The following is a 15,893-nucleotide window of genomic DNA, read 5'->3' as shown; positions in this document are numbered from 1 at the left end:
CGGATACCTTCTGCTGACTGTAACTGTAAAAAACATGACTCTTTTTATTTTATTTTTTCCCAGTGAATTCATGAAAGCCTCGGCTGTCATCCATTCACTTTAAACAATTTAAAAATAATGTGTTTTTACCGTTACAGTCAGCAGAAGGTATCCGTTACACTGAATGACAATGCCATTTTGCACGTCTTTGACCCAGCACCACAAAGCTATTTGGTCTGTCTGTGGAAAACACTGCTATAGCTATATACTATAGATTTAACAAGCAATAGAAGGCCATACCAATGTCGACATGTCGACTGTAAAACTTCGAAAAGAGGAGCCCCATGGATCTGCTCCTCCAGGGAAATGAAGCCACAAGTCCCTTCTATTCTCACCTCTTAGGATTCAATCTAACTGACCCCCATTTGCTTCTGACTGAGCACCACCTATGGTGTGTTCCATTATTCACCCTCTGTACTGTGTACCTTGTTTGAGTGCAGTGAAGTACCCTTTCCACCCTCCGCAATACAAGAGGTGAGTACATTCCGATTCCTGTTCTGTCTGATACACTTAACGGAAATGACGGTTGGTCGCGTGTCATCCGAGTTTACCAACCGCCAATATGCAATTCAATAAGGAAGGCACTGTTCGTTATGCTGCCACTTTTTAAAGTTACCCCTGCCTCTAATACACATGGCGATTGTCTTTGGAATCAAAACTATGCTGTTATCACGGAGATTCAACCGTTTGACAGATCTGACACTCAACTACGTCACAAACATGGCGGCCGTTGAGTGCGGAAAGTGTACAGTAACTCCCCACTTCCAAAAATTGCCGTTTTGGGGGCGTTATCCAGGTAATTTACAGTACACTTTACCGTCGCGATTAGAAATGGAACACCCTGCGTACCCAAACACAGTGCGGAAAGGGCGGACAGTACGAGTATTGGAACACACCATGAGCTTACCCCAGCTCCTATATGAGTTAAGTTTAGAATGATGACACTCAGTCAATATCACAGCAATGTGCTGAGGAGGACTGAAGAACATGTGAAGATGAGATGCATGTATCAGCAGAGCGCGTGTGAGAAAGAGAGAGAGAGGTGGGTAGCAAGCATCGAGGCAGAGAGAAGAGTAGGAGGGCTGCAGAGGAGGGTGGCATGCTGATAGAGCAGAGGAGAGGAGAGGAGAGGAGAGGAGAGGAGGAGACATGCTTATAGGTTCACCAAGAACAGAAGATGCATAATGATGAAGAGCAGGCTAAGAGGATCAGCGCCATCACCTCTCTCCTCCCCGTGACACACACACCCACATACCAAGCTGTCTTTCCCCGTGACACATACACCCACATACCAAGCTGTCTTTCCCCGTGCCACACAAACACACATACCAAGCTCTCTTGAGACCTGACATACACAGATACACAGACATACCTCCCTCTCTCTCCCTGTGACACACACACACAGACCTACAGAGTTCTCTCCTCCCCATCATGGCACACACACCAACACCAAGCTCTCTTTCCCCGTGCCCCACACGCAACCATATCAAGCTCTCTTGAGGCCAAGACACACCTTCACACCTCCCTCTCTCTCCCCATGACCCACACCTCCCTCTCTCTCCCTGTGACACACACACACGACCATACCAAGCTCTCCCTCAGTATGACACACACACCCCCAAACCAAGCTTTCACAAGCACCTGACATACACACACACCTCCACCCCCCCACTCTTTCCCCCGTGACACCCACCCGCACACACACACACACACACACACACCAAAGCTCTCTTTCCCCCCAACAAACTCCTTCCACCAAGCTCACGCACTCCCCGATACATACAAATACACTCCACCCCATCCACCCAGCTCTCTTTCCCTTCCGACACACACACACCAGACCCTCCAGGGGAAAAAAATCCATCTTCAGCCGTTTTATGAATGCGATTGTGTGTGTGAGACTGTGTGTTCGTGCAAAACTCCTGGTGCACTGATAGGTCGCGTTTCCTGCATCGTTTAGCATCAGCAGATAACTCGGGGGGTGAACTGAACTACTGAACCGGACTATTATAGAATAGAGTAATGGCACGACATACAAGCAGTTCCTCTGGTCTATGATGAGTGAAGGCTGCATGGATCTGGACTACAGGACTATAGGAATGAGCCAGAGCGCTGAGCTGGGAGCTGTAAGCCCCCGACAGGGAAGAAATCCTGGAGCTGCACTGAGGAGGAGGCTGGTACTCCAGGGAATAACACATCATGGAATTCCTGACGTCTTCCTTAAGCAGACGGCACAGAGGAGCAGGGGCTCAGGAGAGGAGGACAAGGAGAAGGAGAACCGCTCCCTCGTTCGTTCTCTCTCTCTCTCTCTCTCTCTCTCTCTCTGCTCGGTCTCTCTCCATCCCTCTCTTGGGAGAAGATACCACTTGCACCATCACTCTCGATCTCCCTCTGCCTCTTACTTGCTCTCTCTCTGCCTCTTACTTGCTCTCTCTCTCCCTCTCCCCATCTCTATTCCCTCTCTTTCAGTCTCTCACTCTCAGTCTCTCTCTCTCTCTCTCTCTCTCTCTCTCTCTCTCTCTCTCTCTCTCTCTCTCTTTCAATCTCTCTCAGCAAGCAGACCAGCTAAATTTATGACTGTGACAGAGCTATCAGGGCCTCGTTGCAAATGAAAGGTTAATGCAGGGAGAGCGAGGGGGAATCTATTAGCATCTACGTCCAAACCACTCTCCAGGGAACTCTTCTCTCTCCCTCTCTCTCTCTCTCGCTCTCCCTCGTTTTTTTTTCTTTCCTGAGCTTGGGCAGGAAAGCTTCCCAGTAGCCGAGCTGGGCCACAGCACTGACAGGCCCTGCTGCAGCCTCGTGGGGGGTAGGGAATACAGTATGTGTATGTGTGTATTTATGCATGGAGGTGTGTGTGTGTGTGTGTGTGTAGTAGTAGTATATACTGTATATGCATGTGGTGTTTGGAAGAGTGTGAGCGTGACACAGTGTGTGTGTGTGTGTGTGTGTGTGTGTGTGTGTGTGTGTGTGTGTGTGTGTGTGTGTGTGTGTGTGTGTGTGTGTGTGTGTGTGTGTGTAGGTTACGGAAGCTCATGGATCGGTGTGGCTAAAGATGGAGAGCCTAATGGGGGTTGTGTGTGTAGAGTAGCTAGGTGGGTATGTAGGCGGGGGAGAGCGTTTTGGCATAGATCACCAGCGATGGCTGCCTGCAGTGGCGCATGTCTAACTAAATCCTTTGCGGCTCCACGAGTGGTATAAATGCATGCATGCGGCATGTGTGTGCATCGTGTGTCTCTGCCTGTGTGTGTATGTGTATGTGTGTCACTCTCCCTCTCCCAGCGGGGGCGAGCTCAGCTGTGTGTTAATGCCAGTCTGATGGACACGTGGCGACGAGGCGACACGACTTCCATCCAACAAGGTGAAAAATCTGCAGCAATTTGTGTGGCCAACCCCTAAACAACCCAAACACCCACACCAACCCCCCCCCCCCCCCAACCCACCCACCCACACCCACGCCCACAAACACACACACACACACACACAGTGGCGTGGAACAGGGGGGGAAACCCCTGACTCATTCTTAGGGCCCAGCCCACCTGGGGGGCCCACCGGGGGGCCCCTTGTGGAAAATGTTCTTCTTGTTTCATTTTTTTAAAACATTATTTTTTTAAATAATATCAATACATGTTGGTATTTTTTGTAATTCCAATGTTTTCTGGAAATACATCTGTTGAATTGGATATCCTAACCTGCAAATAGGCTATTCCATATCAGACTCCCCCATATTCAGTACGCATTGGTTTAGTCCGCCCTCTCGCGGACTTTTGATTATACAATATGCGGAATCAACACTCACTCACTTCATTATTAGGCACGAGCAGCCGGTTAGCAATGAAAGATGTCTAAAATACCAGGCTTTCACTAAAGAATAGAAAGGCAAGAGAGAAACAAGATGAAGGAAAGCAACTGCTGCTGATTTCCTGCAAGAACGTTGGACCCAAATGTCACAATTACAGCCTATCTCTATCCCATTCCCATTCCATGTGGCCTGTGATAGCCGTAGTAAAAAAAAAATCTCATTTTATTGGCTATAAGTGTGATAGGCCTATAGAACCTTTGTCTTTGCTATATTTATAACAACAAGTGTTGCAAAAGACCAACATAGGGTCGATGTTGGTTCAAATATCCAAATGAATCCCACTCAATTTCAGAAAATGTCACGAATGTGAAAATGCCCCCTGTCGCAGCAGGTGCAAATTGTGAACTTGAGAGAAGGTGAGCCTATTTTGGCTAATATAGTCTTGAGGAAAATCAGTTTCTCAACCGGGTGCAATGCTGCCCGCCCTGGTTGATTCTGTCCTCATAACGATATGAATATAATCGACGTCACGTTCATCAGTTGCCAATGTCAAGGTGGCGGTGCGAACAGCTGTCAGTCTTGAACCGTCACTTGATTCTGCTTTTATTTTGCGGTCTCAATACTCTCCATATAAGCACTGGTTAGGCGTACTTTCCTTGGCCATCTGACAACGCCCGTTATAGCTGAAGTGTGGTGAATAAATGACGAGATATTGACGGGGCACCAGTCTCCGTTTTGAATGCTTCTGACGCCATTCTAATCTGCGCAAAGCGCAAAAGATGAGCCTGTCTGTCTAGCACGAGAAAACACAGGCACCTCCGTGCTGAGCAGGTAGCCTGATCTGCATTGAGTGCTCATGAAAATTACAAGGTAGGCAACTGTGCAAGAGTTACTGGCCAATTTAAATCTGAAACTATATGCAGTAACCTGATACATAGCCTAATGATTTCAAAGAAATAAATATGAATAGGTTTGGGGTGCCCTGAGTTTAAAAGGTTGAGAATAACGACATAAAATCCAAACAACGATACGTTTGTTCTTTTTACTCTGCTTTACAGCAGGTTTTAAGCAACATTTCGAAGTCAGCTTCTGCCAGTAAATCACAGCTGATTCTCTGTTCCTTGCTCTCCCAAACCCCAACTAACGCTGCTATGGGCAAATGTGACGTGCGTGCCGGCCAGTGCAAGTGAATGAATGTGTGTGCGAGCGCGTGTCTCCGTTCAGCGATGCACATTGAAGAAAGTTCGGTTCTTGTGTCATGTGTCCGTAGTGCACGAAATATTAGGCTAAAAGAATTCAGAAGAGAGATTTACCAGTCTCTCTCCTCCCCCTCACACCATAGTGATGAAGTGATTAGAAGTCATCCCTAATATGATAGCCTTCTTGTCATAATGTGAAATATAGGACATTGTATAATTTTATAATTTTATTATGTCTGTTCTGTCATATGATATGATTGAAGATGAGGATGATTCAAGTGAAGGAGAGGAGAGCATTAGGGATATTCTGAGGAAGGCAAGGATGACGATATGCTATTTCGAGGGGGAAGAGGTTGTTCCAGAAGCATAGGAGATGTTTGTTGTTACAAGACATTAAACTACTGACTGGACTGATGACATCGCCAGGAATGCCCGTGTCTGTGGTGCCCACTGCATATCTGAAGTTAGCATTATGTCTGTTCTGTCATATGATATGATTGAAGATGAGGATGATTCAAGTGAAGGAGAGGAGAGCATATTTTAGGGATATTCTAAGGAAGGCAAGGATGACGATATCAGGAGGTAGGCGCGCGGGGGGGCTGTTAGGGGGGCCCATGAAAGAGGTTGTTCCTAGGGCCCCACATTTGGTGCTACGCCCCTGCACACACACACACACACACACACAACCAACCAATGCTCCAGAGATGGAGTGCCTGCTGAACGAATGACCCCTGCGAGCTCCGGACTTAGAGACCTGATGTGTGTGTATACCATGAGGTGGCTTTGTTGCCACAGCCTACAGGGTTGACAAGTTGAGCGTCGTGTTTGCTGACAAAGCCCTGCGAAACCCGTTTCCAAGTGTTAGTGCTCCTGCATTGCAGTGCAGTGCAGTAAGGTCACCTCAGCATACATTTCTACACACAGCACAGTAATACAATCCATACATTCCACTACAATGGCCGTGTCCGGAATGTCCGCTCAGTCACTACGCAGTTCGCTACATAAGGCAGGGCAACAATGTCTGTGCATACTCTCTATGCAAACTCTCATCTATCCAGGTGATTATTCCAAGAACATGGTTAAGTGATGAACCTGTTAAAGTTAACCTGCCCGAGGTCGTATATCTGCTAATGGATAGCCCACAGGTGTCATTTAGTTAAGAAAAGAAAGACTCTGGGCTCTTCTATTAGAGGATTTACCACTACCTCAAAGTTAACTTAAAGGGACACTGTGTGAGATTTTTAGTTGTTTATTTCCAGAATGCATGCTGCCCATTCACTAATGTTACCTTTTTCATGAATACTTACCACCAGCATCAAATTCTAAGTATTCATTATGAAAAAATTGCACTTTTCATACATGAAAAGGGCGATCTTCTCCATGGGCCGCCATTTAGAATTTCCAAAAATAGCCATTTTTAGCTGCAAAAATGACTGTTCTTGGACCATACTAGAAAATATTTGTTTATTACTTAGTAAACTTTCATGTAAAGATCAAATTTGGCAATATGCAGCCCAGTTTCAATGAGCAGCATAGTTGCAGTACCTTTTTTGACCATTTCCTGCACAGTGTCCCTTTAACCTGGATTACTACTTGGCCAGATTCTTGGAATACTCCCCAGCAGGTGATCTTAGTCAAGAGAACTTAGATCTAGGCAAGTGGACATATAGACCTTCTACACAAGTCCAAGCTCCAAAAGCCAAAGTCCACTTTCCCACAACTAAACTCTTCTGACCACACTACATAGGATGCATAGAGTTGAACTGCTCTGTTGCCTGCAGTGCATAGATAGTGCCCTGCATACCGAACAAGTGGACATTTCAGACTGAGCCCACAAGTTCCATTGCAAAGCCAAACAAACATGTCCGCCCCTCAGCCTGCTGGTTTGGATGAGCGATGTTGGGGGATGGGATGAGAACACAGCAGTACATAATGCAATGGCATGTCGCTGGTGGTAATGCGATGGACATAACTGAAATTATTACAATGCTTCACACACACACACGCACACATACAATGCTGGAGCACACATTTCAGCCATCACGATCAGTTCTATTTACAGGCCATCTACACAGTCAATCTGCACAGTTCATTCCACCCTTCAGAGAGCAGGACCAACATTATGGGTGTTAAATTCAACTGTATAAGCGTTGAATTAACACTGCTACATTAACCATGTACCAGAACGTTGGTTTTTGTCTTACTCAGCTGGCCCAGAACAGTACTGATGTTGGACCCCGATCAAAGTCAGACATGCTGGACTGAGAAAGCAGAAGTCCTGCCATGCACAGTGTTGCCTGTGTGCTCAACAAAGGTGACTTCACCAGTTAGCTGGTCTACCTCACAGGATCAGCTCTGTTCAGTGAATTGGCTGGAACATAAACATGTGGCAGATAGGGCTGTAACGGTATTGTATCGAACCGAGAAGTCGCGATACGCAGAGCCACAATACTGTATCGCGATGAGAGGAGGCAGTGTCCGGAAACTCCCTTTCAAAGTTCTGTTACCTTTCGGTCCAGAAATGGACCACATGATATATGATGTGATCGTGTTTCCAAGCTTCAAATCATCATCAGTATTATTTTTAAACTTTTACTAGTAGCCTCTCATGACCTATTCTACCTATAAACAATCATAGTGTTTATGAGTAATGTATCTAACCGTAGGTCAAAAATTGTGATACGAACCGAATTGTCAGTTGACTGCATCAATACTGCCCTCTTAATTAACTGGTCTAACTCACAGGATCAGCTCTGTTCACTGAATTGGCTGGAACATAAATATGTAGCAGAACTTTTGCTTTGTCAACCCGGGATGTCCATCCATCCTCCTCTGACAGGCACCAATAGTGGCCCTTGCGTGCAACAGAGATGAGAGTCTAAACCAATGCAGTACGGTTACTGGCCCCAAACTCTGGTGGCCTTCCGAACAGACAGAGACCCCAAGACTGAGGGGGTGAGGACGGTGAGGTGGGGGGGGGGGGGGGTTTAACTGTACCGGAGTCACTGTGCGCGTTGTCCTGGGAGCTGATGGTCTCGCTCAGGGACTTGTCGCTGCTGTTGCCCCCCCTCAGCGTCAGGGACAGCTGCCGTTTGATCTTCCTCATGCGGTCCATCAGCGGCGGCAGGGGGGGGCGAGATGCAGAGGAGGGGGGAGGAGGGGCAGCCACTGTTCTATCAGCCTGCCTGTATACGGTCACATGCATTACATGCAAAGGAAACACAGAAAGAACAGAAATAAATATAGCTGCAAGCAGCAATGCGGGGCCAAGCAGTAAACTTGCCAGAGCCGCCACGGCAACAGAAGGAACTGCAGCGCCCCCTTTGGTCCAAATCTCGCCAATGTTGGTGTGCATTCCTTGGACGAGAGTGTGATCACGTAAACCAAGTTTAGTTTGAATCCGTTGAAGAGCTGCCGAGATATGAGCTCACTTCCTGTTACCTGTTGGTGGCGCTAGAGAGCTTGGGGTCTGGATTTTTTTGTGGGAGGTCATGGGATGGACTAGAATGTGTGCAAAAAATCCTAACAGAAATTGACTAACGGTCTGCTGAGCTATGACCTCACTTCCTGTTTTGCCACCTTTATGACAATTTTGATTGACTGTCACCGGCAAACGACAAGAGGTGTTCAAAATTCTTTCCTCTCCCCCCTCCCTCTCCCTCCCTCCCTCCCTTCTTCCCTCTCTGTCCCTCTCCCTCTCCCTCTCCCTCTCCCCATCCCCCCTCCCTCTCCCTCTCCCTCTCCCTCTGTTTGACTGTGTGTGTGTGAGGAGGGGGTGGGGGGTGGGGTGCAGGGGCTGGGGCAGTGGGGCTTGACCTCCTGCTGAGAATGGTGTCAGTGAACGTGCGCAAGGGGAGCAGAGGAGACAGAGAGATGAGAAAAAATCCCTCCATTCTTTCCACAATTTTGAATGGCTGCTGTGAGCTGATAGTTTTTTCAATCGTTACGAAAATCCATACCTGGGTGCAACATGATGTGAGGATGACCTGTGTACCAATATTTTGAAAATTGGGAGTACGGTTCAAAAGATACAGGCAAAAATGTAGCTAAAATTATGACCTGCTGGTGGCGCTACATAGTTTGAGCTGGGGATCTGCTTTTTTTCGTGGTAGGTCATGGGTTGGACTGCTATGTGTGTACAAAATCCCAGCCTAATTCGACAAACGGTTGCTGAGATATGACCTCACTTCCTGTTTCGCCACTTTTATGACATTTTTGATTGGCTGTCAAGGCTAAACGATAAAAGATATCCAATATTCCTTGAGACCCCATGTGTAGCTCAGTCCAGAGATACTATATACCGAGTTTCGGGTGAATTGGTCAAAAATTGCAGGAAAATTAACATTTTTATTGAATTTTACAAAATTCAAAATGGCGGGAAAACTATCCTGGCGGAAAATGACGTCATAGGGTGCGTTGGATTCGTCTTGACTCAAGGATTCCAGGGATACCAAGTTTATGAAAATTGGCCAAGCGGTTCAAAAGTTACAAGCAGAAATGTACATGCAACTTTGACCTGCTGGTGGCGCTAGAGCGTTGGGACTGGGGACCTATGAATCGCTGTGGGTAATGCTGAGACTGTCCCTATTGTGTGTGCCGATTTACAGCATTTTCCTACGTACGGTTCTATGGGCTGCCATAGACTTGCAGAGGGAGAAGAATGGTGACTAAATAATAAATATAGCTGCAAGCAGCAATGCGGGGCCAAGCAGTAAACTTGCTTAAGTTGCCATGGCAACAGAAGGAACTGCAGCGCCCCCTTTGGCCCAAATCTCGCCAATGTTGGGGTGCATTCCTTGGAGGGGAAAATGGGGAGAGAGACGGGGAGGGTAGGCAAAGGACCTGGGCTGGGAATCAAACCCGGGTCAGTCGCATGATAGACGAGTGCCCTACCGGTTGGCCATGGCAGGGCCTGTGCTGCCCTTGATTTATATTGAGTAACACATTTCCATTCCCTCTCAAATTAGTCTATAAAATATCAGCAAGTCATTTCTATACTTGAGAGGCTTGCTTTTTGGACAGCAATTATAATCCTCTGTGATCATTCTTGTATTAAAATTGTTTATATGACATACAATATTATGGAAAAGAATCGGGAGCCTACTGAAAATAGATATGTCCTTGAAATCCTAAACATAAGAATCCTATAGGCTGCAATGTAATGTTGGCCAGCCTTTTGAGAGACTGGTCTGAGGAATTGGTGTATATAGAAGTAAGTGTGTGTGTGTGTGTGTGTGTGTGTGTGTGTGTGTGTGTGTGTGTGTGTGTGTGTGTGTGTGTGTGTGTGTGTGTGTGTGTGTGTATGTGAGAGACAGAGGAACCGAGAGAACAACAATGGTCTCTCTCTCTCTCTCTCCCTCCCTCCTTCCCTCTCTCTCCCTCTCTCCCTCCCTCTCCCTCTCCCTCTGTCTGTGTGTGTGGGGTGGAGGTGGGGGGGTATGTGCAGGGGCTGGGGCAGTGGGGCTTTGGTTGACACTAGAGCAATAGCAGACTACGCACACACCTAAGCTCTCGTCTCTTGTGTGTCCAGAGACCCCCTGCCGAGAATGGTGTTAGTGAACTTGCGCAGGTGCCGTTGGCAAAGGGGACAGAGAGATGAGAAAAAATCCCTCCATTCTTTCCACAATTTTGAATGGCTGCTGAGAGCTGATAGTTTTTTCAATCGTTACGAAAATCCATACCTGGGTGCAGCATAGTGTGAAGATGACCTGTGTACCAATATTTTGAAAATTGGGAGTACGGTTCAAAAGCTACAGGCAAAAATGTAGCTAAAATTTTGACCTGCTGGTGGCGCTACAGAGTTTGAGCTGGGGATCTGATTTTTTTTGTGGTAGGTCATGGGATGGACTACTATGTGTGTACAAAATCCCTGCCCAATTCGACAAACGGTTGCTGAGATATGACCTCACTTCCTGTTTCGCCACGTTTACGACAATTTTGATTGGCTCTCACAGCTAAACGATAAAAGATATCCAATATTCATGAAGACCCCATGTGTAGCTCAGTACAGAGATACTATATACCGAATTTCGGGTGAATTGGTCAAAAATTGCCGAAAAAATAGCATTTTTATTGAATTTTACAAAATCCAAAATGGCGGGGAAAATATCCTGGCGGAAAATGACGTCATATGGTGCGTTGGATTCGTCTTGGCCCAAGGATTCCAGGGATACCAAGTTTATGAAAATTGGCCCAGCGGTTCAAAAGTTACAAGCAGAAATGTACCTGCAACTTTGACCTGTTGGTGGCGCTAGAGCGTTGGGGCTGGGGACCTATAAATTGCTGTGGGTAATGCTGAGCCGGGCCCGAATGTGTGTGCCAATTTACAGCATTTTCCTACGTACGGTTCTATGGGCTGCCATAGACTTGCAGAGGGAGAGGAATGGTGACTAGAGAATAATAATAATGAAGAAAACCTACTAACTCTATAGGGGCCTTCGCCAGCTTCGCTGCTTGGCCCCTAAATATAGCTGCAAGCAGCAATGCGGGGCCAAGCAGTAAACTTGCCAAAGTCGCCACGGCAACAGAAGGAACTGCAGCGCCCCCTTTGGCCCAAATCTCGCCAATGTTGGTGTGCATTCCTTGGAGGGGAGTGTGCTCACATGAACCAAGTTTATTTTGAATCCCTTAAAGGGCTGACAAATATAAGCTCACTTCCTGTTACCTATTGGTGGCGCTAGAGAGTTTGAGCTGGGAATCTGGATTGTTTTTGTGGGAGGTCATGGGATTGACTAGTATGTGTGCAAAAAATAGCTAAAAGAATCTGACAAACGGTTGCTGAGATATGACCTCACTTCCTGTTTTACCACTTTTACGACAATTTTGATTGGCTGTCACCTCCAAACGATAAGAGGTATCAAAAATTCTTTGGATACCCTAATGCCTATCAGTCTGAAGATGATGTGTACCTTTTTGCTGGTCATTCTGACAAAAATTGTGTGACAAGTAGCATTTTATTGAATTTTACAAAATTCAAAATGGCGGAATTTACCTTCTGTGTTTACATAACGTTATACGGATTCTAGTGATAATAATATATTTTACCTTTGTGGTAATGGTTTAAAAGCTACAGGCAAAAATGTAGCTAAAATTTTGACCTGTTGGTGGCGCTACAGAGTTTGAGCTGGGGGTCTGAATTTTTTTTCAGTAGGTCATAAGATGGACATCTATGTGTGTAACAAATCCTAGCCGAAACCGACAAAGGGTTGCTGAGATATGACCTCACTTCCTGTTTTGCCACTTTTACAACAAATTTGATTGGCTGTCACGGCTAAACGATAAAAGATATCTAATATTTCTTGAGACCCCATACAAACCTCAGTACAGAGATACAATATACCGAATTTCGGGCGAAATGGTCAAAAATTGCGGGAAAAATAGCATTTTTATTGAATTTTACAAAATTCAAAATGGCGGGAAAACTATCCAGGCAGAAAATGACGTCATAGGGTGCGTTGGATTCGTCTTGGCCCAAGGATTCCAGGGATATCAGGTTTATGAAAATTGATCCAGCGGTTCAAAAGTTACAAGCAGAAATGTACCTGCGACTTTCACCTGCTGGTGGCGCTAGAGTATTGGGGCTGGGGACCTATAACTCGCTGTGGGTAATGTTGATGCTGCCTCAAATATGTGTGCCAACTTACAGCATTTTTCTATGTATGGTTCTATGGGCTACCATAGACTTACAGTGAATTTTACAAAATTCAAAATGGCGGAATTTCCCTTCTGCGTTGACATAACTTCATATAGTGCGTTGAATTCGGCTTGGCCAGTGTTTCCCATACATTGAGGAAACTATGGCGGCCCGCCATAGTTTAAATTTGGCCGCCATAGTTTCCGAAAATGTAAAAAAAAAAAAAAAAAAAAAAAAATTTTTTTTTTTTTTTACTTTTTTTTTTTTTTACGATTTCCGTTTTTGTTAATGAATTACGATTTCCTTCGCCCATTGGATGCTTCTTCTTATGCACATTGGGCTAGTCCAATGAAACACTTCGGTTCTCTAAGGCCCGCCCCTCCCTATAGACCCCCACTTGACAAAACTAATCATCACCTCAATAGTAGTTGACGACCACCTGGCTTAAAACTCTGGTGGACGATAGGACGCAAAATTGAGAAAGAAGAGTGGCTACATGACAAGCGCAAAAGATAACGCATACCCTAAATTGGACGCGGCAAATGTGCTAAAATCACTGACAAGTTGTAGCCTGGCCGCGCCAAAAACCCCTACCACTAGGGGCGTCTAGATTTCTAGGCTAGACCAGTTGTTTAAAACTAAAAACATAAGGTCGTGCTAATGTGGTTCGGCCCGTCGGAGGTGGGGATTGAGGAACCACTGCTGGACGGCTCGATAGGTTGGGACACTGGGGCCGCGAGCGGACAGGTGGTGCTGGATAATGAAGAGGAGGAGGAGGTGGTGTAGGAGGTGGTCTGGTGATAACTATGCACTGCTTGTTTCGTTTCTCTTGCCTGGGACCAAGTTGTCATCCTGACTTCATCAAATCACTCGCAAACATGTACTCATTTTGATGCCTTTCCCTGCCCTTCTCTTGTAATGGTGTAATGCCAGCATAGAAATCTTTCATTTGTCTTGTCACAAGGCCGTGATGTGTGCTGTGTAGTTATGCGTCGTGCCCTGTCCTCTAGATCTAGCTGGCTTCGGCGTTTTTCCGCATGAAACTTAAGTTGTCGTCCCTCTTCACTCGCTCAAATCAGTAACAAATATTTAGATTTATTTTCATGAACTTCTTGTAGCCATTTCTTTTAATGTGTCGGCTGTCACACGGACGACATGTGTACTGTGTCTTGTAATAGCATGTTAATTACGTCGCAATGGCGCATCCCCGCCCTTTCCCAAACCCTACAATATCTTTTTTTTTTTTTTTTTTTTACTATTCTGCTTGTCGCAGTTTTGTGCAACTACGATTTTATACAAAATGCATTTTTGTATTTTTCCCCTAATGTCATCATGATCAAGACATCTGAGTATTATCTGCCTCTTAGATGGATAAGTAAGACGCCGACCAGCCGTTCCCATTGTTAGGGAATCGCTACACGCGCTCACATGACCTGTTGTGAACACTTTAGCTATTTGTGTTGTTGTTGGCATTGCAGTGTGTAAGCTATGTTGGAAGTCTAAGCGATACGACTTGGTTTTGCTGTGGTGAAAAAATGGCGAGTTTCCGAAAACCCCCCACTTGTCAGACGTTGACAATCCGAGCCTCTTTTGATGAGTCTCAAGCGGCATTACAGTCCATGCCTAGATAACAACTTTTGGTTTTGGGGCGCGTTGGTAAAGGGGGGCGTGTTGTTAACATGCCATTTAGTAAGCAGGCTCACTGACTGTATGAACTGGAGCAATTTGACATTCAACCAAGGCAATTATTATTTTTTACGAGATTTTATTATCATTATTAGATTTGGTGTATTATATTGCTTATATATTGCTTTGAAAGCCCACCTGGGACCCTTTTTGTCTGTGCGTTAACAATTTCACAGTGCTCTTAAATTCTTACCTTTGCTCCTATTTTGTTTTATTATTTTTTTCAATACATAGACCCCTGCATGAGGGACGAATGAAACTGTGTTGTAAACACAAATGATTCACTGTACTGCATTTTTATTTTTTTATGTACTACTATTATACATGTCATGGGTAAAATCTTATGTAGCCTTATTTCTCAAAATATAAATGGCTGAAATGTAGGCCTATAGTTTCTCCATGCGCCAATGTCATACTGTACTACTCATTGTTTTGCCGTTTTGCATTTACGCTGCGTAAATACATCCCCCCCCCCCTAAAGGCCCGCGTGAAAAGACCCCCCCCCGGGAAAAAAAATCCCGGCTGCCCCCATAGTTTCCGAAATTTCTGTGGGAAACACTGTTGGCCCAAGGATTCTAGTGATAATAATATATTTTACATCGTGCATATGGTTTAAAAGCTACAGTCAAAAATGTAGCTAAAATTTTGACCTGCTGGTGGCGCTACAGAGTTTGAGCTGGGGTTCTGATTTTTTTTTGTGGTAGGTCATGGGATGGATTACTATGTGTGGACACAATCCCAACCTAATTCAACAAACAGTTGCTGAGATATGACCTCACTTCCTGTTTCACCACTTTTACAACAAATTTGATTGGCTGTCACGGCTAAACGATAAAAGATATCTAATATTTCTTGAGACCCCATGTGTAGCTCAGTCTAGAGATACTATATACCAAGTTTCGGGCGAATTGGTCAAAAATTGCAGAAATAATAGCATTTTTATTGAATTTCACAAAATCCAAAATGGCGGGAAAACTACCCTGGCGGAAAATGACGTCATATAGTGCGTTGGATTCGTCTTGGCTCAAGGATTCCATGGATACCAAGTTTATGAAAATTGGCCCAGCGGTTCAAAAGTTACAAGCAGAAGTGTACCTGTGACTTTGACCTGTTGGTGGCGCTAGAGCGTTGGGGCTGGGGATCTATAAATTGCTGTGGGTAATGCTGAGCCAGGCCCGAATGTGTGTGCCGATTTACAGCATTTTCCTACGTACGGTTCTATGGGCTGCCATAGACTTGCAGAGGGATAAGAATGGTGACTAAATAATAATAATAATAATTAAAGCTGCGAGCAGCCTTGGCGGGCCCTCGCACCTACGGCCCAGGGGGCATGGCACATCGCCCTGCCCTAATACACCCCTACCTGTGAAAAACGGATGAAGTGTAACAATTTTCTGACAGGTATGAGGAAGGAAAAGGCGTCATTGTCTTAGCACTGCTATCTTGTCCACTTCCCCTGTTTGTATCCCTTTGCATTGCCATTTCAATCATATAGACACATGCAAAATGTTTAATTTCCACATTTATAGTCATT

The 15,893-nt window shown here is 45.5% G+C and overlaps 1 protein-coding gene across 2 annotated transcripts in view; it reads right to left on the bottom strand.

The window, feature by feature from the left end:
- Nucleotides 1-15,893, bottom strand: part of cdk16 (cyclin dependent kinase 16) — a 70,942-nt gene that overhangs the window by 41,416 nt on the left and 13,633 nt on the right. For both annotated transcript variants that reach the window (XM_063208728.1, XM_063208729.1), the window contains exon 2: nucleotides 8,038-8,225. In XM_063208728.1, the coding sequence (XP_063064798.1) occupies nucleotides 8,038-8,155 (118 nt within the window). In that variant the 5' untranslated portion in view covers nucleotides 8,156-8,225. The remainder of the gene's footprint in view (nucleotides 1-8,037; nucleotides 8,226-15,893) is intronic.

This window comes from Engraulis encrasicolus, chromosome 10, assembly GCF_034702125.1.
Source record: "Engraulis encrasicolus isolate BLACKSEA-1 chromosome 10, IST_EnEncr_1.0, whole genome shotgun sequence".
Classification (NCBI taxonomy): domain Eukaryota; kingdom Metazoa; phylum Chordata; class Actinopteri; order Clupeiformes; family Engraulidae; genus Engraulis; species Engraulis encrasicolus.
Note: the sequence above shows the minus strand (reverse complement) of the source record. Positions and strands in the feature narration are given on the sequence as shown.